We start from the raw sequence: 22,109 nt of genomic DNA on the forward strand, positions 1-22,109 counted from the left end.
CAGCCATGCAACAAGACAGGGCTTGAGTGTTCTAGACAAAGCACAGAAAAAAGACAAAGGCCCTGAAACTGGGTGAATTCGTGGTCATGTTCAAGGCATGAAAAGATCTAAAAGGCTAACATATGTAGGACATAAGTCCAAGAAGTAGGCAGGGACAATATCATCCCAAGCCTTGAAGGCCATGCAAAGAAGTTAGAAATTTGTTTTACATTCAACAGGAAGGCATTAGAAGGTTGTAACAAGAAAAAGACACGATCTGATTTATACGACTGATTCACCAAGAAATATTCTGAACCAATGGAGTGTCCTCAACTACCAAAGAAAAACGAAATGATGGCTATATTTCTGTTCTTATTAAGACTCATTTACAAAGATATTTCCAAAAGCATGGAAATGGAAGGGAATTCAGATTAACAATTACCAAAATTAAAAATGCCACTAATGCAAACAACTCTAGTCTCTTGCCAAGGAGTCCAGTGTGCTGAAGCTTTCCTGTGTAGACCAGGGATCAATTCGTGGATGAAGACAGTACTTCCCCAGAGAGTGCAGAAGCTTCAGTCGCCCCAGGCACGCCACTCAGTGTGGTCAGGAGAAATCAGCAGGTGAGGTGGCTGTGACATCTGTCATTCTAATGGGGACATTTATGGGAGTGGCAGGGCCTTATTGATAATTACATCAGAACAGCAGGCACAAAGTGGGACTGTCCCTAGCATCTGGGATGTAGAGTCACCTTGACCTAGGCTCGAGTCTCAACTTGCATCAAACCAGCCGGGTGGCTGGGAGCAAGGTGCCACCCTTTCTGGGACTGTGTTTCTTTATCAGGAACATGAAGGGGTTGCATTTTCTGGTTTATGGAACACCAGCTACCAAAGAGCCCCACTGGCAAGACAGAGGAATAATGTCATTTCCTGTTCACCATCTAGTCGGAAAGCAAATGCATGGTGGGGGAACAGGTGAAGCTATAGAAACACAGAGTAGAGGGAAGGTCTAGGGTTAGCAGAGGAGAAGAGTGATGACTCCCACCAAATGACTGGAGAGTGCTTCCCTCCCGGGGGCTAGTGAAACAGGAGCTGAAGTTAGGAAAATGAACAGAAATTTATATGTGAATCAGTGTGATCAAGGAAAGGAGGGGGTCATCTCTGATTCTGAGTTCTGTTCCATTCCAGCCAGAGGGCACAGCATGTGCAAAGGCACAGAGGTGTGCAACACCATGGCAGGTCCAGGCAGTTACAAAATCAAATCAACAAGGTGACTCTAAGGTCCTTTATGTGCTAAAAAGCTCAAAGTCTCCCCTTTTAATGATGCCACACACAGTTTTTTAAAAATGAAATTTTTATTTTTAGCTCCCAAATTTAAAATCACATACGTCAATATTCTCTCTTTCTGTCTCCATTCCTCAACAATAGCCGTCTGATCTATTCCTGTTCACATAACACCTATTTACACGGAGTTGCACACATACAGAAGTCCCTTCCTTACAGAAGGCCATGTGTAAAGGAAGGACATGCAGACCCAGGATAAAGGTAAACCTCTCCCTAAGGTCATACATCGTTATTTTAACAATAACAGAAACACGGATGGAGTATGGTGCAAAGTGTTGAATAAGCAGGAAGTTTAAGATAATAGTAACTAACATTTACAGAACATTCAACAGATATTAATTCAATTAATTCTCACAACACTCATAAGAACTAGATAGGAACATTTCCATTTTACAGATGAGACAGCTGAGGTAGAGACTAGGTGAGGCCTGGCCCAGGTAACCTACTTAGAAGTGGCAGAGCTCGAATCTGACTGCAGGAAGTTTGGCTCAAGGGTCCACACTTTTACCAACTACACTGCGTGCCTCTCAACATTCATGTCAGGACTATGGTGGGCAGTTCATGCTGTGTGCCCACTGTTCCCTAATCTATCTCTGCTTTAGGGCAACCTCAGGGGAGAGGTTAGAAAAACACAAAGTGGATCTCAGTAGCAACCTTTAGAAAAAACAGATATGCAATGAACAGAGAAAACACATTTTCAAAATCAAATTCCTATTTTCTAATTCAGCAGTCTGAACTTTGGGAACCTGTGGTCAGAATGCTTGCCCTCTAGGTGTGTCCAAATCAGCATTAAGAATTCAGCAGAGTCCACATGATATAAAATAACTGGATTGGCCAAGGTTGTTGTGGAAACAATTACATCTTTGATCAGCTGTTTGGATTTCATGAAAGTTGTAAGGTCTTGAAGGTGAAGAACTCCATCTGTTAACTTCCTCTGTTCAGCAGTTAACAGAACCATAAGCAGAACAGTGACTAAAGGCAGTGGTAATAGCAATGATAATAAGTTCAATGCAACTGTATCAGATTTGTGCATCGATTGAAAGCTTACAGTCTTTAAATAGATGGTATCCCATTTAGTCCTAACAACGTATGTGTAATATTATCCCCATTTGTACATATTCACAGATGAAGGCTCAGAGGGATGCAGTGACTTTTGCAGCACAAGAGCTGGAATTTAAATGAAACCAGGGTCCAGTCACATTTCCTCATCTCCCACGGCTGCCTCTGAAACCGTTAAAACTTCCAGCAAGCCATCATGGTTTCCCTTAGAAAGAATGAAATGCCATAGCATACAGACCCAGGCTTTGTTCTTCTGACTGTCCCAGTTTCTGTATAAAAATACTAAAACCCCACACTGCATTATCTCTGAATTGCAGAGGGAAGAAATGTGAAGACTGATGAGTTTAACCAGTGGGTGGTCATATTTTAGCACTGGGAGCTGAAGAGACTACCAAAGCAGGCTGCCCCTCCTGCAGGGCCCATATGGACGGAGGGCATGGCTGAAAGCTGCTTACCCACACAGGAGTCCCCGGACAGTGAATAGGTCCCATCGTCACGGAAACCGCTTCTGCACTCACAGTGGTACCACCCGGGCAGGTTAACGCAGCGGGAATGGTTGTGGCACTCAATGAGTCCCTCTGTACATTCATCAATATCTGCCTCAGAGAAAAACACAAGCCCACCAGGACATTAACTTCTTTTGACACTAACCTTTCAGTAAACACCTACAACATGCTCATGTCAACATATCAATTAAAACTGGTTAGTCACCTATGATGAAACTTACAGGAGGAACCAAATCTCACTTCTTCCAGAATCCAAACAAATTGAAAGCTCATTTTGGAATGCTTTCTCATATACTGAACAATGAATGAGACCTGATGGTCATGAAGACATTTCTCACTACAAATACTGTGTTAGCTTCTCAATCACCAAAAACTAAACTGAGGCTGTTTGGCACAGTTTTGGTATTGAGTGTAATTACAGATATTATTTGGTGTTCTTTCAAAATATCTATGAACAAATAAGTTCAGGAAACTCTGGGTTAAAGAGTATTAAACCGATGTTTTTATATTGCAGTCTCAGAGACTTAAATCTTTATATGTCCCGCAAAGCTTAGAGAGGAGCATAATAACATGCACTGCTACCCAAATTTATTTGGCTGAGGAATGCCTTTTTTCAGGATACTTTTAATACCTTGTGAAACTAATGTTCTGGGGAGTATAGTTTGGGGACTACTGCCCTAATTCTTTCAAAACTGTGGATTCACTTCAGGACTTGATTTATGAGAGTCAATCCGAGCTCTTCATTCCTCAGCCATTCCTGGTGAAAGGAAGTCTTCTAGGTTTGTTTGCTCCAGGACCTGGCTTTTTAGATTCAGCAAATGCTGGCTCATGTATAGATTGTCTGGTCCAAAGGCTTACCTCTGAGCTGAAGGAGTTGACACTATTGCAGAAAGACAAGCTGCCAACTGTTATGCCAGACTCAGCTCACTCTTACAAAATCTCTCCATGTAATTAGGTCTTGGAATCTAGCCATTGTTGGCTGGGAATCTTCCCCTAGTTCTCCTGGAACTATCTGAACTGCAGCAGTCTTATAGGAATAGAAATCTAATTAAGATTGGGATATAATACCTAATGAATAAAACGTACTTTGGAGTCTTTTTCAGCACCGCCCTGATGTAGGCATCAGCTCAGGGCCCATCAGCTACTTTCTGATTAATTTCCTTAACAAGTCCTAAGTCGTGCACAGGGCTGTGACTGTAGTTTGAAACCTGTCACGCATCTCATGACATTCAAGCCAAGTACAGAGAGAGAACGTGATGCTCTTTACACGGGGCAACTCCAGCTTTGCCTTCTCCTGTCCACTACCGTCTTCCTCCTGGTTTATGGCTGGTGTCTTTCAGTCCACACAGTCCTCTGATGTACGGCAGCCATTGGGCTTCCAAATGCATTCAGGCCTCAGGGCCCAGCACTTCTTTGGCACCTTCAGCTCCTGTAGTCAGGTTGTGTGTGCATTTATTATAAATCCCCAGAAAATGAATTATCAACAACTACCTAGATTCTCATTTCTGAAATTTTACAGGTGTGTGGTTCTGTGGGACACACCTTGGGTCACTAAAAATTTCAGAATTTGAGATACAGAAATGACTGGGGGCTATATCTCCCAGAGAGGAAGGGCTGGCGCTAGGTCACGGCTCTCAGTTCAGAATTTTTTGAGTACAGATCACCAAGAGACACAAACATAACTAGAAGACTGATTTCAGAGAGAGCTTCTCCACGTTAGGCTGAAAGATAACTCTCTATAACGAAGCAGCAACAAATTCTACTTCAGATATTTATTTCCAAGCTCCTAAAAAGGTGGTTATGATCCCCACAGACCCTGTCACTTCTAGACTATTGACAATGTTTAGGTAGCAACCATTTAGTCACAGTGAGTGTTTCAGGAAACCAGGAAATACAAAAGGAAAAGCTTCTCGCGTAGCGAAAGCAATCTTGTGTTCCGGTTGGCCTGGGACAAGCCTAGTTTGTACCTGCTGGCCCTTTTACTCTCAAAACCATCCCAGTTTGGAGAGTAAATTATCTGAACACCTTCCAAATAATTCCTCCAGCCCTTGATTCAACAGGAAACTTCTAGGAGGAGCAGGAGTGATGAATGATGTGCAAATATTTTTTCAACTCACAGATATTTCTATTTCCGAAATGAAACGATGAGAGCACTCAGTAAGAGCTTCTGTGACCAGCAGGATGGAAGTTATTTGTGTTGCATGGGGCACTCTTGTAGGGAGTGAAGACAACCAGACAGTTATACATCTACGACTTCCTCTGAGACACTGGGGAATCCCTGGCTTGCATCGAAAATGAGAAAAGTAGTGATGTCCCTTCTCTGGAAGCTGCACTGCTCACAGCAGATTCTGGGGACTCGCTGGGAATGACCAGGGCCCATCACTCACTGGCACTTGTTAACAAGGTGGCATGTTTCTGTTCTGCGTGCAAGGTCAATAATTGAAGCCCAAAATTTCATTTTATAAGCAACCAGACTGTACTTGAGAGCAGCTCACATTTTCAACATGTTCATTGAACTGGCTGTTTCTTCTGTGTAATCACAGTCATATTAAAAGCAACCACCACAAACCCAAACACAGACAACACTTGGAGGCTTTTCAGCGACATTTTAGGGACTTTAAGAATTATAGAGAGGTCGTGGCTGCCTTTGTCCTCAAAGATTTGTTTTTCCCAGTCAGGACTTGCTACAGGCAAACAGACAGGACAGATGCTCTGGGAACTGGTCTCCGTGAGCTCACTATGGAATCTGACTCTCTTTCAAGGAATTCTGAAAAATCAGTGTTGAGCCTGGCTGCAGCACACGGTGTGCCAGCCATCCCAAAGGAAATGGACAAACAAACAAGAATCATCTTTCCTTCCTAGAGCTAGTCCTAAGATTGTGTTTAAATCTCAGTTTAATCCAGCACAGACGTGAAAATGTGGCAAAGGAACTAAGAGATGCTGGAGGTTCTTGAGAGTGGAACCTGTGATGTTCATTTCTGTATCCTCAGTGCCAAGTGTCTGCTAAATAATAACTCACATGATAGCCCAGGTCACACAGCTAACAAATGGTGAAAGCAGGTCCCGAGCTAGCTAGAAGCTCTATTTGTCACTACTCTATCATATCATCTTGTTGACTAATCAAGAAAGGAAGATTTGCACAAAGATAATGCATTTATTCAATTCTCTAAGTATTCGTTCAGCTGAAAATATGTTGTCAAGGATGATTTTTGTGTTGTGATGGACGCAAAGGTGAAGAAGACACGATTCCTGAAATCCTGGAGCTCACGATCAAGGAGAGGAGACATGCACACTCATCCTTCAAACCCCACCACATATTACTTTCTCCAACTCCTCCTACACACAGGCCCCCCTCCCCAGTGACTCAGTATACATACACCTATTTAAGCGCATATCTTGCTCTATCACAGTTATTTCAATTTTGTGTCCATACTCAAATGCAAATTTCCCAAGATTAGAGACATCTTAGGTTTACATTGATAGTGAGTATTAAGAAATATGAAGGTGCCCAATAAAAGTTTGTGAGAATGAATAAATGAAAACATAAATGACAAGGGGTTGAATGACCAAACAGTGAAAAAGTGCTGTAATAGATTCAAAGTACCACAAGATTGCCTGCTGTCTGTAAGTTACAAAGATACAATGTCAATTCACAAAGCTAAATATAATGGGGTTAGTTTAATCCTTATATGTTATTTACTTCTAAAAGACACCATGTAGTTTCTATTTAATACTTTGCTTCTATGTCTAATCTTTAGAGATATTTTAATTGGCACAATAGGTAACAAAAAGACACACAGTTATAATTGTCTGCAATGAAGAATCCTACCTGTACCTTGAGTTTTTTATTCACAATGAACAACAGATGACTACCCAAGAATTTCTTGTAGGATGTGTCTGATCCTATCTGGAATGCAGTGAATTTGCTATCAAAAGCCATTTGCAAACAAATCCTTGGATTCTGGCAAAATTCTAGTCTCTTGAGCTGGACGAATTTCTTCCTTCCTCTGGTTTCCTCCCTCTCAGATTTGCTATTTGAAAATTTACAAAATCAGTAAACTGTTTCCCAAAGTTAATTTTCAAGGAGATTCTTTTGTATTTCACGTTAATTGGTTAAAGTTTGCAGTGAAGTAGTGGCTTAAGTTATACTTAGATTACATCTTTTCCAAGGATTTGTAGAGACAGGAGGTTGAGTCATGAGAAAAACTTTTGATACTTTCATTCATTCAATAAAAGTGTATTGAGCACGGACGTATGAAGCACTGTATTATACCCTGTGATACAGAGATGAAAAGACAAGGGCCCTGTGCTCCAGACACAGTGGATCAGGGCAAACTGCAATGTAAGAAAACAACCATGGTTAAGAACGTGGGCTTTGGAGACAAACTAGACTTCAAATTCCTGCTCACCAACACACTAATACATTGTTTAGATTTTTCCAAATCTCTGTTTTCTCTTCTGTAGACTGGGGATAATAAAATCAAACTTCATAGGATTGATGAACAAGAAAGACTCTAAACAAAATCTGTTCTATTTCTCCTATTGTCTAGGATATTAACCTTGGACTCTACATTACTGATAAAAACCAGAAGACAGAAAAAGTAATGATTAATTGGTAATCAGAAAACTGGTTAGGATTGAGAGATGATTTCTGGATCACTAAAAATATTTGGATTTTGAGACAATTGTAACATTGGAAAACATTCAGGAATACAATTTATGAATTTGTAATATATACACCATAAAAATAAGGATTCTCTCTCCCCCAAAAAGTCACATGAATTTAAAGAAGTGGAACCAGTAACATAAAGTACCACTAGTATAGTGAACACAAGCCTTATTGTTATTTAATATTTGCGGAATGCCAGGATTGTACTGAACATGACATGCATCAGAATGTTTGAGAGAAAATAAAAAGAAATAAATGAAACAGACTCTGTGACAGAAACAGCCTAGTTCTTCCATATGCTCTTCTTCTTGGTCTCCCAGAGGAGTGTTCTGAGAACACCTCCTTGGCAGCTAGGTGAGACCATATTTCTAGAGCTAGAAATAATGTAATTCCAATATGGCACACAAAAATGTCTCATATGAGCCTCTATGTTATTTTCACCTTCTCTCCTGCTGGAGGCTAATGTTCAGGGAAACCTTGAAAGCCATATGTTCAAAATGGCAGAGCCTTTGTCTGCCCGGCTCCCTGCATGACCACGTGGAGCAGAGCCCTTCCACAGACCTGAAACTGTCATAGATTCTTTTTTTTTTGTGAGGAAGATCAGCCCTGAGATAACATCCATGCTAATCCTCCTCTTTTTGCTGAGGAAGACCGGCTCTGAGCTAACATCTATTGCCAATCCTCCTCCTTTTTTTTTACCCCCCAAAGCCCCAGTAGAGAGTTGTATGTCATAGCCGCACGTCCTTCTAGTTGCTGTATGTGGGACGCCCCCTCAGCATGGCCGGAGAAGCGGTGCCTCGGTGCGCGCCCGGGATCTGAACCCGGGCCGCCAGTAGCGGAGCGTGCGCACTTAACCGCTAAGCCACGGAGCCGGCCCTGTCATAGATTCTTCACATGAGCAGAAGTACGTTTCCGTCTTACTGAGCCATTCCACAGCTTGGGGCTTCACTGCTTCTGCCGGCATTTCCTGTTTTGAAAGACCCTTTCCATATTAAGCGGAAAGACTGTGCTCAGGACAGAAGTCATGCAGGCATGATCTCTAAAATCAAAAACAAGAAAACAAGGAAAAAACCTCAGCACCAATCACCAATTACCTAGGCAGTTAAAGGAGGGGGAGAAGTTTTGTGCTGAAAGTCAAGATTCACAATAATGTGCAAAGCTTTGCAGTCACATACGCTGGAGTTTGAATCCTGGCTCTTACTTCCCAGCTGTGTGACTCAGCAAGTTATTATCCTTCGTCAGCTTCAGCTTCCTTGGTTCTTAAATGAGGATGACCTGGTTTATAATATTCCTTTAAGGATTTGATGAGATCAATGTAAGGCTATTCTACAAGGCTAGGCAGACATTCATTAGGCCTGCAATAATTAACGTTCTCTAATGTCTAATCCCAACTTGGTCACAAAAGAGCTATGTGTCCATGCCAAGACAGTTCAAGTCTCCAGGCTTCAGTTCCTTCCCTGGAAAATGAAAGGATTGTGCTGTCGCACACTCAGTCCCCTTCCAGCTCTACTGCGCTGGAAGATGGGAGATCTGGGCCTTGGGCTTATGCCTTCATCTGCTACTAACTAGCTGAATGGTTTCTACAAGGTTTAAGTGGCCTCTTTGAACCTCAGTTTCTTCATTTGCCAAGTTGCAATAAAAAAAAAATGCATGTTTTGTCCGTCTCTCAAACAAAGCTCCAATAAGGTATAAAGAAGCTCTGCAAAGTCAATTAACGCTACACAAAATATATAATGACATCATTATTACTGTTTCTTCTGTGTAAACCCTGATTAGCAACTAGTTCTGGTCCATTAAACTGAAAGGTGCCTGCTATTAATAATGTGTCAATGGCGTTGGTCATATGACACTCTGCCTTTTGTAAATCTCTTTCTTTACTGACTTGGCACTAGAGAATCACTCTCTTTCTGGTTGCACTCTTCTAATTTTATCTCCAAAGTCTGTCTATTTTTCTATCTATTCTCAAAACAAATCATTCCCAAATTGTCCCATAAAGAACCAATTTATTCGCACTTCAACTCTCCTCTGCTGTCTGGAGGCTCTCTGATCTGCATCTAAACTGACCTGTAACACAAGTTCATGGACACATTTACTATTGTCTATGGATTAGCTAATCTCAGGGGTCTCTTCATTTCAAACTAATTCTGCCCAAAGCGTTTCATACCATCTATCTTTCTAAGTATCAAACTCATTTCCTTCCCCAGCACTCCTTCCCAGCTCTCATTCCTCACAATCAATGAATGAAAGGTTAAAGTTCTTATAATGCCTTACAAAGCCTTATGTGATCTGCCTTCTCTTACCTCTTTGAATGCATCAAACACTGTTCTTTTTGCTTACCCTGCACAGCTACATTAAATTCCTAGCTATTCCTTTGGCATACCAGACATGCTCTAGTCTTTGCATTTGTTGTGTGCATATGCTGTTCCTTCTGCCTAGAATGTTCTCTCAGATACCTCCATGGCTTAATCTCTTGACCTCCAAGTCTTTACTCAAATATCCATCTTCTCAGCAAGCCCTTCCCTGGCCACCATATCTAAAATTACAACCATACCTACTCACACCAGCTCAAATATTCCTTATCCTCTCTCTTGCTATATTTTTCTCCTTTGCACTTGTTGCCATCTAATGTGCTTTATATTTTATGCACATATCTTGTTTGTTTTCCGTCTTCTTCCCTTCAGTAGAATGTAAGCCCTATGAGGTGACATAGGACAGAACAGGACCTGGAACTTAGTGGGCACAAAATGAAGATTTGCTGGATGAAGGAAAGATAGAGGAAGGGAAGGAAGTTGCATTGGAAATTCTTCCTTTGACATGGTTTAAAAATCTGCTTTGGATCCATTCTCTAGATCTGTTGCCAATACCATGCTCCAGTTCCTTTTTCTCTCAGACCTCAATAAGGCAATATCTCCTGGTTGGTCTTGCATTCATTGTCCTCTCCAATCCACAGAAATACTAAGTTAATGTTCCCCAACCTAATTACTCAGAAAAATTTAATTAAGATAACACTAGCTATTCTGGCACTTGATAGCTAATTCAGCTTGGGTAAGTCATTTTTCAACTCAATACATTAATTCTTTTATTTTTATAATAAGCAGAGATTAGACTAGATCAGTGTCTTTCAACCAGAACTCCACAGAGCACCAGGTTTCCTTGGAGGTTCTCTCAGCAGGACCAGGCGAATCTCCAGATGGAACAACCTTGAGTGACCATTGAGCAGCTCTACAGTTCTGTGGTACAGATCTATTAAAGTTTCACTGCTATGAACACTGATGATTTAAAAAACATTGAACTAGATCATCTTCACTCCCAGACAGAAATTCCTGTGATTCTGTGATTTTATTTTATCCTGCTCCTCTAGTACTTACAAATGATCATTATCATAAAAGCCTCCCACCAGGCATTCAAAGCATAAATAATCTGACCTCACTTTGCCAACGAATTCACTTTTATTTCTCAAAATTCTTTAGCACAAAACCTCTGCACACTCTGGTCTGGTGGCCTCAGTATCCACAGAGTCTATGCAAATTTGACTTCATGCTTCCCACCCTGCAAGTGGTTGCTCTTTAAATTAAAATCCAAGCACAGATTTTAATTCCAAAAAAAAGTCTTCTCTCTTTTCTCTGAATTTCTATGGTCTTTAACATTTCTCCCACCCTCTTTAACTCTTGCATCCATTCTACTTTAGGATATTCTTTGGTTATTGCTATAGTTTCTCTCTCTACCAAACAGAATTTTTGAACTGCTACCTCTTTATTATTTACTATGTGTCAGGCCCTCTGAAAAGTGCTTTATAGTCACTACTTCATTTGATCCTCAGAATGCCTCTGACATAATTTGAACTACCTTAATTTTACAAAAAAGGGAGGCTTAGATTTTTAAATAATATGCCCATGGAAGGCATCTAGAAAGTGGTAGTGTGAGCATTTAAACCCAGGTCTATTTGACTCCAACATATATCCTATCAACCACTATAGCACACAGCCTCCTGCATGTTTTGAGGAAGAGGAGCTCCTCTTTGATCATCACCACAGCCAAGCAGCACTCCAGGCCTAAAGCTGACTTAACACATTGTTAGCAACAGGTTTCCCAGATGAAAGGGTTCAGTGGAGATTTCAGCCAGTGCTACCACAGAGGAGGCAGAATTCCAAGTTTGAATCTAGCCAATTTCACTGCCTGCTATAAGGAAAATAAACACTCTTCAGAGGAAGAGTAGGAACATAATATCCAAGGTGCAATAAAAAAAATTTAGACATCTAAAAAAATAAGAAAATGTGACCCATGCTAAAGAGAAAAAGCAGATAATAGAAATCAACCCGACTCTTACCCAGATGCTGGATTTAGTAGGCAGAACTTTAAAGAAACCATTAAAAATACGTTCAAGGACTGAAACAAAAACACACTGAGTTGAAAAAGTTGAACAGACTGCTACTTTTAACCAAGATTGAGTGATGGAGACTAGACTTACCTTCCCACCCAAAACAAACAAGAACAAACCAAACAATATATATCAAAAAAATGGTTTACAAAATATTGGAAATTAGGCAGTTAAGAAGAGTGGTCCCTGAGACACATGAAGCACTCAAGAAGAGTCCTGCAGTTGCCCCGTTTGCTACCTTGAGAGAGGGTCAGGCCATGGCGCAAGTAGGAGGGACACAGAGGAGCCTGGCAACTATCTGGTTTAAGGTTATGGAGCCGAGAGGATGGAGAGAACAAGGCAGCTCGAGTTGGCAGGGCACAGTGTCGGAGAGGAGAGAGCTGCACAGAGACAGCTCTGGAGCCCTGCAGGGTGTGACATTCACGTAGTCAGCAGAGTACTGATCCGAAAATGAGGGTGATGAAACTACCCACAGCTGGAGAAAGACCACAGAATGGATCAGAGGTAATAGTGCCTGGTGCTCACACAGGGAGGGGAATAGTGCCTGCATCCACAGGCTAGACTGGGAAGTCTCATAATGCATTGGATAATACTGGGTAGAGTACACTAAAGGGTCTTGCCTCAGTAGTGCAGAATAATTAGCCCTTATTAAACACTGCTCTGGCCCCAACTAAAAATCTTAAAAGCAAGACCCAAAAGGATCTAATTGTATTTAAGTATCTTAATTGTGTCCCAGAAAAACGTTTAAGAATATTTATAGGAATACAAAATTATCCAGCACCCAACAAGGTAAAATCCACATTGAGTGGCATCCAATCAAAGATTATTAGGATAAAAAGAAACAGGAAAATCTAACTCAAAATGAAGAGGAAAAGAAAGCATTTGACACCAACACAAAATTGACACAGATATTAGAATTAGAAGATAGAACATTAAAACAGTTACTATAACTGTATTCATATGTTTAAAAAGTTAACTAGAAACATGAAAAGAGCTTATATATATATATATACACACACTATATATTATAGATAGATAGACAGTAATATAATATATCATGTAATATATATCTCCAAATCAAGCTAATAGAAATAAAAGCTACAATGTATGAGATGAGAAATACACTGGATGGGGCTATTGGCAGATTGATATTAGAGAAGAAAAGATTAGTGAACTTTAAGACATACACATAGAAACTATCCAAAATGAAATACAAAGAAAAACAACTTTTAAAAAATTAAAACAGATTCAATGAACTATAGGAGCAAATCAAGTGGCTTAAAATATATGTAATAGGAGTCCCTGAATAAGGAGCAAAGAGACAGGAGAAAACCTGAAGAAATATTGGCAAAAAATATTCCAAATGTGTGGAAAACTATAAGCTAATAGACCCAAAAAAGCTCATGAAGAAAAGAACATGAAGGCACATCATAATCAAACTCCCCCAAAACAGTGATAAAGTAAAACATCTTAAAAGCAGCCAGAGAAAAAAAGATATGTTACATGCAGAGGACAAAGATAAGAATGTCGACAGGTTTCTTTTGTGAAACATTCAAAGGAAAAGACAGTGAAGGAACAGCTTTAAAGCTTTAAAAGAAAAAAAACTGTCAACTTAGGATTCTGTACCTAGCAAAAATAAATTTCAAAAATGAAGTGAAATAAAGACCTTTCAGATATATAAAAGCTGAAAGAAATCATGACCAGCCTCTCTGCACAGCATGAAATGTTAAAGGGAGGCCTTCAGGCAGAAGGAAAATGGTAACAGATGAAAATATGGATGTACAGAGAAGAATGAAGAACACTGGAAAAGATGTCTGCATGGTAAACACAGAAAATTATTTTCTTATTCATATATGAGTTTAATATTTATTTATATTCAAAATGTATTTTTATTTATTTTCTAATTATTTAAATCTCTTTAAAGGATTTTTGTCTCTTTATACAAAAACAATGTATTTTTGTATTTATAATATATGTGAAATAAGATGTATGACAACAGTAGCGTCAAGTCTGACAGGGAAGAACTGGGAGTATACTGCTGTAAGGTTCTTATGTAGGAGGTAGTATAATCACCAGAAGGAAGACTACGATAAGTTAAAGATGCATGCTACAAACACAAACGGAACCAGTAAAATCACAAAACAAAGATTTATAACTAATAAGGAAATGATGGAGATAAAATAGAATCCTAAAACTTAGTCATTGCAAAAAAAGACATAAAAAAGTAGAAAAGGAACAAGGAACAGATGGGACAAATAGAAAACACATAGGAGATGACAGACTTGGGGCTGGCCCAATGGTGTAGCGGTTAAGTTTGGCACCCTCCTCTTTGGTGGTACAGGTTCCCATCCTGGGCGTGGACCTACACCACTCGTCAGACATGCTGTGGCGGCAACTCACATACAAAATAGAGGAAGACTGGCATAGATGTTAGCTCAGGGCAAATCTTCCTCAAGCAAAAAGAGAAAGATTGGCAACAGATGTTAGCTCAGGGAGAATCTTCCTCAACAACAACAACAAAAAAGATGGCAGACTTAAACCAACCACATTAACACTCACACTAAGGGTAAATGGTGTATACATCCGAAAGTCTATATTTTTCAGAAGTGAAGGTGACATGAAGATATTTTCTGATAAACTAAATCAGAGAATCATAGCAAGCTGACTGGCACTACAAGAAATACTGAAGGACGTTCTTAAGGATGAAGGGGAAAGAAACCAGATGGTTTCTCAGATCCACTGGAAGAAATGAAGCACATTACCAATGATAAATATATGTGAAAATATAAAAGCTATATGGATTTTCTTTTTTTCTTCCGTTAACTTCTTTAAAATACAAATGACTTTAAATAAAAAATTATAACACTATATGTAGGATCCATAATGTATGTAGATGTAACAAATGACAAAAAGAACAGGTAGGTGGTAAATGGAACCACACTAAAGTATTACAGTATTAATTCTAAGTAGTCTGTGAAAAATGGAACTATACTGATCTAGTGCAATAACAACTCATTGTTTGATTGATACATTAAAGGTGTATATTGTAATCCGCAGAGCAACCACTAAAACTAATGAATAAAGGAAGAGCAAAAAGCCTACTAGAATAAAAGTACTTGATTAACCCCAAAGAAGATATAAATAAAAGGAACAGAGGAATAAAAAGCAAATGAGAAATAGAAAAGAAAGCACAAAATGGTAGACACAAATCCAACCACGTCAATATTTATATTAAATGTATACATATATATTAAACACTCAGCTAAAGGTAAAGGCTATCAGACTAGATAAAAAAGCAAGACCCAATTATATAGTGTCTTCAAGGGGTGCACTATAAATACAAAAGCACAAATAATTTAAAATAGAAGTATGGAAAAAGATATGCCACGCAGACTTGAATGATAAGACAGCTGGAATAGCTATATTTACTTTTTTGCACCTTTATTGCAGTATTATTGACAAATAAAATTGAAATATATTTAAAGGGTACAACATGATGATTTAATATACATATACTTCATGAAAGCATGGAATAGCTATATTTATATCAGAAAAAAATAGGCTTCAAGATAAGGAAAATTAGCAAAGATAAAAAAGGCATTTCACAAAAGAGTCAATTCATCAGGAAGTTATAAATATTGAAAGTTCTTAATAGCACAGCTTAAAAATATATGAAACAAAACTGAAAGAGCCAGAGGAGAAAATACACAAATACAGAGATTTTAACATCTCTATTTCAGTAATTGATAGAATAACTAGACAGAAAAAAATCAGTAAGAATATAGAAAACCTGAACGACACTAATTGACATTGATTGACCATTACACCAAATCATTGGAGCATACATATTTTTTTTCAAGTGCACATGGAATGTTAACCAAGATATAACAAATGCTGGTTTATAAAACAATCCCCAAAAAATTCAGAAGACTGAAATCTTACAGCATGTGTTCTCTGACCACACAGAATTAATTAGAAATCAAATAACAATAAGATATTTAGAAAAGGTACAAATATTTGGAAATAACACCACTTCCCATTGAATGATAGTAAAAATACAACACATTAAAATCTGTGGGAACCAGCTAAAACAGTGTCTGGAGTCAAATGTATGGCTGTAATGCTTATATTGAAAAAAGAGAAAAGTTTAAAACCAATGATCTAACTTTCCACTGTAAGAAACTAGCGAAAGACAGGCAAATAGATGTCTACACTATATCCAGTCCTGCCCACAGGGCTGGAGTATGTGAGGTAGGGTTAGTGACAACAGAGAACATCTTAAAGACTCTATTAACCTGGAAGGGATGCTTCTTAACATAATCTGAGGCATAATACCCAAACGTAAATTTTCGATACTAAGAATCAGAGGAAACACAAAAACATGATTCTGTACATCAAAACCAAAGGAAGAAGCAGGGACTAATGTTGGAGGACTAATTGTGAAACACAGATCTAGGAGAATGGAAAGCAGGTAAGCATGTGGTGTAAGGAGCAGGCGCCTGGAGAGGGGCCCAGGAATGAGGACCTGAGAGGTAAGTAGGTGCTGAAACACCTTTTGGCTTCAGACCATCAGTTACAAGTTACACTGTAACCTTGCTCAGCAACTCTCCCTCCAAAAATAAACATATTGGCTCATACACTTGAAAAGTACAAGGGCTCTAGACTCTATGGGATCCAGGTAATCAAACAGTATAATCAGGATTTAGACTCTGTCTATCTCTCTACTCTGCTCTTCATCATATTAGCTTCATTTTATGCTGGAGCCTCTCCATGTAGTGGCCCCAGCTGTTCTGGGCTAACATCATTCTAAATCCTTTGAAAAGAGAGATTCTTAATAGTATTGACAAAAATCTAGGATTTGAGCTTCATTGGTCTCCATTTCATCACTGTCTGAGTCCTGAAGTAATTACTGTGGCCATGATTGGATTACCAGCCCATCCCTGGAGCAAGAAGCAAAACCAGCTCCACCTGAGGTGCCTTGAACTCACAACTGAGACGAGGTGCTTTCCCATGAAATATTGGAATGCCATTGCTGGAATGGGGAATGTATTCAGGAGGTAAAAACAACAGATTCTCATTAGCCCCCTTTTTATGTAAACTACCACATATTGTGAGATGGATAGACCGGCTCATGAAACTGTGCTACTTTGGACAGTCTGCAACTTTCCCTTTGGAATGCTTCTCAATCTAAAGGGTACCCTCATATCTCTATTCTTCTCTTAATATCAGGTAAAAGTTCTTGAAATATGCACCCATTGTTGTCAAGTAGGTAAATAAAGACATCGATGTCACTTCACGAAATAAGTATAAAAGATACCTCTTTGAGGATTCTGGGAAGATAGCAGAGTACACTTCATACTCTTAAGGGTCACATACTGTGTTCTACCAATTCTTTGGGAAAAACATCATTTCATTCCATCATTATCACCATTGTCGTTGCTGTCATCATCACCATTTATTGAAACCTTGTTTTGTAACAAGCATGGTGTTAACTACTCTAAATATGTTTTTAAATTCTTCTGTCAGTCTTACATATAGCAAGCAATTGTGGCTGACTCATTGTCAGCCATTCTCCCAGCCCCCATGCCAGTCATTCACCTGTTTGCTGTAGATTTAGTACCTGCCTTTCCTCTGTTGACCCCTGACAGTTGTATTTCTCAGACTCTTTTGCCAACTGGCTTTCAGCTAGGTGTGGCTGATTGGAGGCACGGTCAGACTTAGGAGGGAGGAAGAGAGAAGCAGGCCATTTGTTCCCATATTCGCTACCTGTGGTGGCATCTCTGACACTGGCTATGCCTCTCCAGCCCAAGCAGTGGTAGTGGCTCCCTGCAATGCTGATCTCCAGGTTACTCCTACTTCCCCCAATTGCTCGTTAAGCTCTTCTAACACCTTTGTAAATAATTCACTCTGTTAAATCCCCACTGAGTTACCTGCTGAGGTTTTTGTTTTCCTACTGGACGGTGACTGAAACAGTACCTTCCATTCCTTTCTGGTAGAAGAACCTTGACTTGTTTACATAGAGTAGTGACTCCTTAATCAAAGTAAAAAGTAGGGCCCATATCCCAGCCCCAGGGGTTGAATCACTCTTGGTGTAAATCAGTGGTTCTTAAAGAGTGGTCCTCAGACTAACAGCATTAACCTCAACAGGGAACATGTTAGAAATGGAAATGATCAGGTCCTAGCCCAACATACTGAATCAGAAATTCTGGGGGTAGAGCCCAGCAATGACTATTTTAACAAGTTTGCCAGAATCATCCCAAGGACCATATTTTGTGAACCACAGGCCTATAATAATAATGTCATCTCTGTCCCCATTCCCAGTGATTTGTCTCGATGTGGCATGTGACCAAGTTCTGGCCAATGAGAAGTAAGAGGAAGTCTGCTGGGGATGAGAGTGGGAGTCGGGTTTCCTTTCATGTGGCATGACAGAATTCCTGGCATGTCCATTCTATTTAGCAAACTGGATGGAGGACCTGATGTCTGGAGGTGCAGCCATCTTAGTACCATGGGAGAAATTCCAGTGAAATCACAGACACGTCAAACTAACCATCTGATATCATTGAACCAACCCTGGAGCTACATATTGCCAGATTTCTTATCATGAGATATAATTAACCATTTATTATCAAGTCATAATTAATTGAGTTTTCTGTTACTTGCAGACAAAAGCAATTCTAACTAATAGGATATTCTTACCCTTATTTTGCAGGTAAGAAAACCAAGCCCAAAACTGAAGTTTCCATAAGGCAGTATATCTAGTACATGGTATGGTAAGAATCAAAATTGTTTTTCTCTGATTCCAAAAGTTCAGTAAGTTATTCTACCTTTCAATAGGTCACATTGTCACTCTCACCAAACTGTGACTGGGCAACCAAAATGGCTATGTTTTACCTTTTCCCTTTATTCCATTGTTTCTAATCCTGGGATCTTTATAGACTTAAGAATCCTTGGTTAAGACAGCAGCGAAGCCATCTTGAACAATATTTTATTTTCCTGCTTAAAAGGAGAAACACAGTTGGTTTTTAATTTATTCTTGCAAGATGTTAAACCTATTTCTTTAAGGACAAGTCCACATTTTTTACTTTGAGCATTACAATAGCCTGCATTATTCATAGTGGAGGTATTTATGCAGACATGATAAATAAGATAATTTACCTCCAAATAAAACAGAGAGGCTTCAGCCTCCACTGAAAAATGAAGAATTTAAGTCAGTCAGTCCTTTAGAAAACTTCACCATATTTCTGTCACCACCTGATTACACTCAGAGAAAAATTCTTTTATGTTGTGTAATGGGAGACAAGCAACCATCATGGTGAAAAAGTTATTTTGGAAAGAAAAACCAAAAGCCTTTATTTGTCAAATTCACAAAGTCTTGTAATTTGTGTTTTTGAAAGGGAGAAATGTATCTTTTTTTTTTCTCTACTGTGAGTTGGAGAAGTTCAGAAAGAAAACTCAAGCACACTCATTTAGAGTTAGAAGGACCCGGGTTTAAGATTCCTAAATAGCATTTATGCTGCTTTGTCTGGTCGTAGCTCTACAGCACCTCAGATGCATTTGGTTTGAAAATGTCTTTGCAAGACTGATGCTGCTCACAAGGGATCCAGAGCCAGAGCTGGCCCCATGGGTCAAGCTGAGAATCTGTGAGGAAAGCTCAGAGCCAGGACCAAGGAACCACAGTAGGAAACGAAGAGAATGGATCATTTCTCTTTGAATAAACAACCACTAAACTTGAGAAACAACTTAGACATCTAGAGAAGACAGACCACTTAGAGAGTAGATTACATGGGGTGAGGATCACTCAGAAATGAGTTAAAAGATAACATCATTGCCTTTGGTCGTTTGTCATTTGTCCCTTTTCAGTGCCTATAGAGAAACAATAGCTCCTTTCATTTGTGTCGGTTAGCCATTTGTAATATTGTTGATAACGAAGAATGTCTAAATTCCACGTGCTTAGAAATCATTGAATCACAGAGGAACAGAAGAATGGGATTTTTATATGCTACCATACGCAAGGTCATACACTCCAAAGATTAGAGATCCAAGCATGCAGTCTAAGTGAAAGATGCAGCTCCAGCATTAGGAAACTGGAAAGAGTACATGCCCTGCCCATGGGGAGCAGCTATTACAGTCATGTGCTGCATAACGATGTTTCAGTCAACAATGGACCACACGTACGACAGTGGTTCCATAAGATTAGTACCATACAGCCTAGGTGTGCGCTAGGCTATGCTGTCTAGGTTTGTGTAAGTGCAGTCTGTGATGTTCACACAATGATGAAATCACCTAACAACTCATTTCTCAGAACGTATCCCCGTTGTTAAGCAACACGTGACCGTACTTAGCTCCAGGAAATGTCACCCTGCCATGCCACGTTGGAATCCCAGCAATGGCCACTCTTTCACCCAGTTCAAGGTTCACTGGTTAAATCTGGCTGTAAGGTGGGTTTTATTACTATTTTTCTAAAACCCCAGTTAGGCCAACAATGGGCAGGACACATGAAACATGTTTTCACTGAACTTGAGATCTCAGTTTGCAAACTCTGAGTCCAATGATCATCCTTTTACACACAGGAAAATTGAGTCCTGATGATAGAAGTGATTTATCTAAGATCTCCTAGCTGGTTGTAGAAATACCTAACAGCACAAATCAGTTCAACAGCTTTTTCAAGAGTAGTCATGCCAAATTGCTAGACGTTCTGGACATATGCATACATATAGACATTCATCACCCAACATGTGCCCAGAGACTTTGCTAGATGCTGAAATATAAAGAAGGAAGAGAATGAACGTTTCTTCTATGGCTCCTAAGTGCCCAGGCACTATGTTTTAGTCTCCATGGCAGCCCTGCGAAGCACGACTTCCTCTCCCTATTTTACAGATAAGAAACCAAGAGTACAGGTCACTTTCCCAAGGCCACAGGACAGTACACAGTAGAACTGGAATTCAAGTGCAGTCTTTCTAACGCCAAACACCCTGCTCCTCCTACTTTGCAAGTTTGCCTCTTTCTTCCACCTTCTCCTGTGAAATCATAAGTAACCACACATGGCCTCTTTCCTTGAGGACCTCACAGTCTGTTGGGGAGGACAGACATAGAAACGAACTCAGTGCCAACTACATTGAGAAACTACAACATTTCTGGGGACACAGCCAGAGCCGGGTCTGCAGGAAGCTATTCACTCAGCTCAGCAGAGCTTTACCTGCTCTCTCTCCCCAACCTGCAGTGAGCCAAAGTGGAGGTGCCAACCTGCTCCCTGCAGTCTCTCGAGAATGCTTTGGTCCTTTCCATGTGAAATGTTATACCTTGCAGACTTGGCAATAATGATCCTTTAGGATTGCAGCCTGGAACCGTATCCAAAGTGCTATCACATACAGTATCTTATTGATCCCCACACCCCACAGTGATTGGGCACTTTAGAGCTCAGATTCTCCCTTCGAACATGATGAAACTGAGGCTCAGAGAGAAACTGCTTAAGGCGGAAAAGACCTGCCTCCTACCTCTACGTTCTTTGCAGCCTAATATGCCAACTATTCACAGATTTGGGGATAAAAAGGAAAGGAGGTTAGTGGCAGGAAACAAAAGGAAGTTCCCCCAAAGAGAATTAGTCACCACGTGGCAATGGGATGTGATTCCCGTTGGTGATATTTCTGTAAGTTTCCTCTTCATCTGCCGAGCTTTAGCTTCTCTTGTGTCTTTTCTGTTTCGGTCGTTTTTGATAAGCTACTCCCATTTGTCCCCTCCCACCCTGTCCTCTGGCTTGCACCAAAGACTGAGATTTTCGGAAAGAAGTGGAAGTACAGCAGTCACGGAAGGTCACGGATTGTTTATATTGAGGCCCACATGCAGGTCCACACTGCAACAACGATGCAAATGTCTAAAGAACACTTCAACAACAAACGGGAAAGAGGAATTATTAAATAATTTAAGTGTCCACACAAGATTGCAAGGAAAAGTAAAGTCATCCTTCAGAGCATTTCACCACATTTTTGTAGCTTCACCCTCCGTCCTACCCCACCTTCAAGCTATAGAAAACCTTTCTTCTAGGAAGGATTCTATCATCCACTGCCATCACCACGACCGTTAGTATCACCTTCATTATCTAACTCCTGGTTTCTTGATAAGGACATTGGCAAAAACACAAATAAGTTGAAAATTAGCCCTCAACAAAATGAGACAGG

General features: G+C 39.9%; 1 protein-coding gene across 3 annotated transcripts in view; it reads right to left on the minus strand.

The window, feature by feature from the left end:
* NELL1 (neural EGFL like 1) overlaps positions 1–22,109 on the minus strand; it is a 746,684-nt gene that overhangs the window by 47,155 nt on the left and 677,420 nt on the right. For 2 of the 3 annotated variants that reach the window (XM_087433086.1, XM_004418526.3), the window contains exon 16: positions 2,837–2,977. The exons of the other annotated variant lie outside the window; for it this stretch is intronic. In XM_087433086.1, the coding sequence (XP_087289212.1) occupies positions 2,837–2,977 (141 nt within the window). The remainder of the gene's footprint in view (positions 1–2,836; positions 2,978–22,109) is intronic. 3 annotated transcript variants of the gene reach the window in all.

The sequence above is a fragment of the Ceratotherium simum genome, chromosome 7 (assembly GCF_057802395.1).
Source record: "Ceratotherium simum simum isolate JZ-2026a chromosome 7, ASM5780239v1, whole genome shotgun sequence".
Taxonomy (NCBI): Eukaryota; Metazoa; Chordata; class Mammalia; order Perissodactyla; family Rhinocerotidae; genus Ceratotherium; species Ceratotherium simum.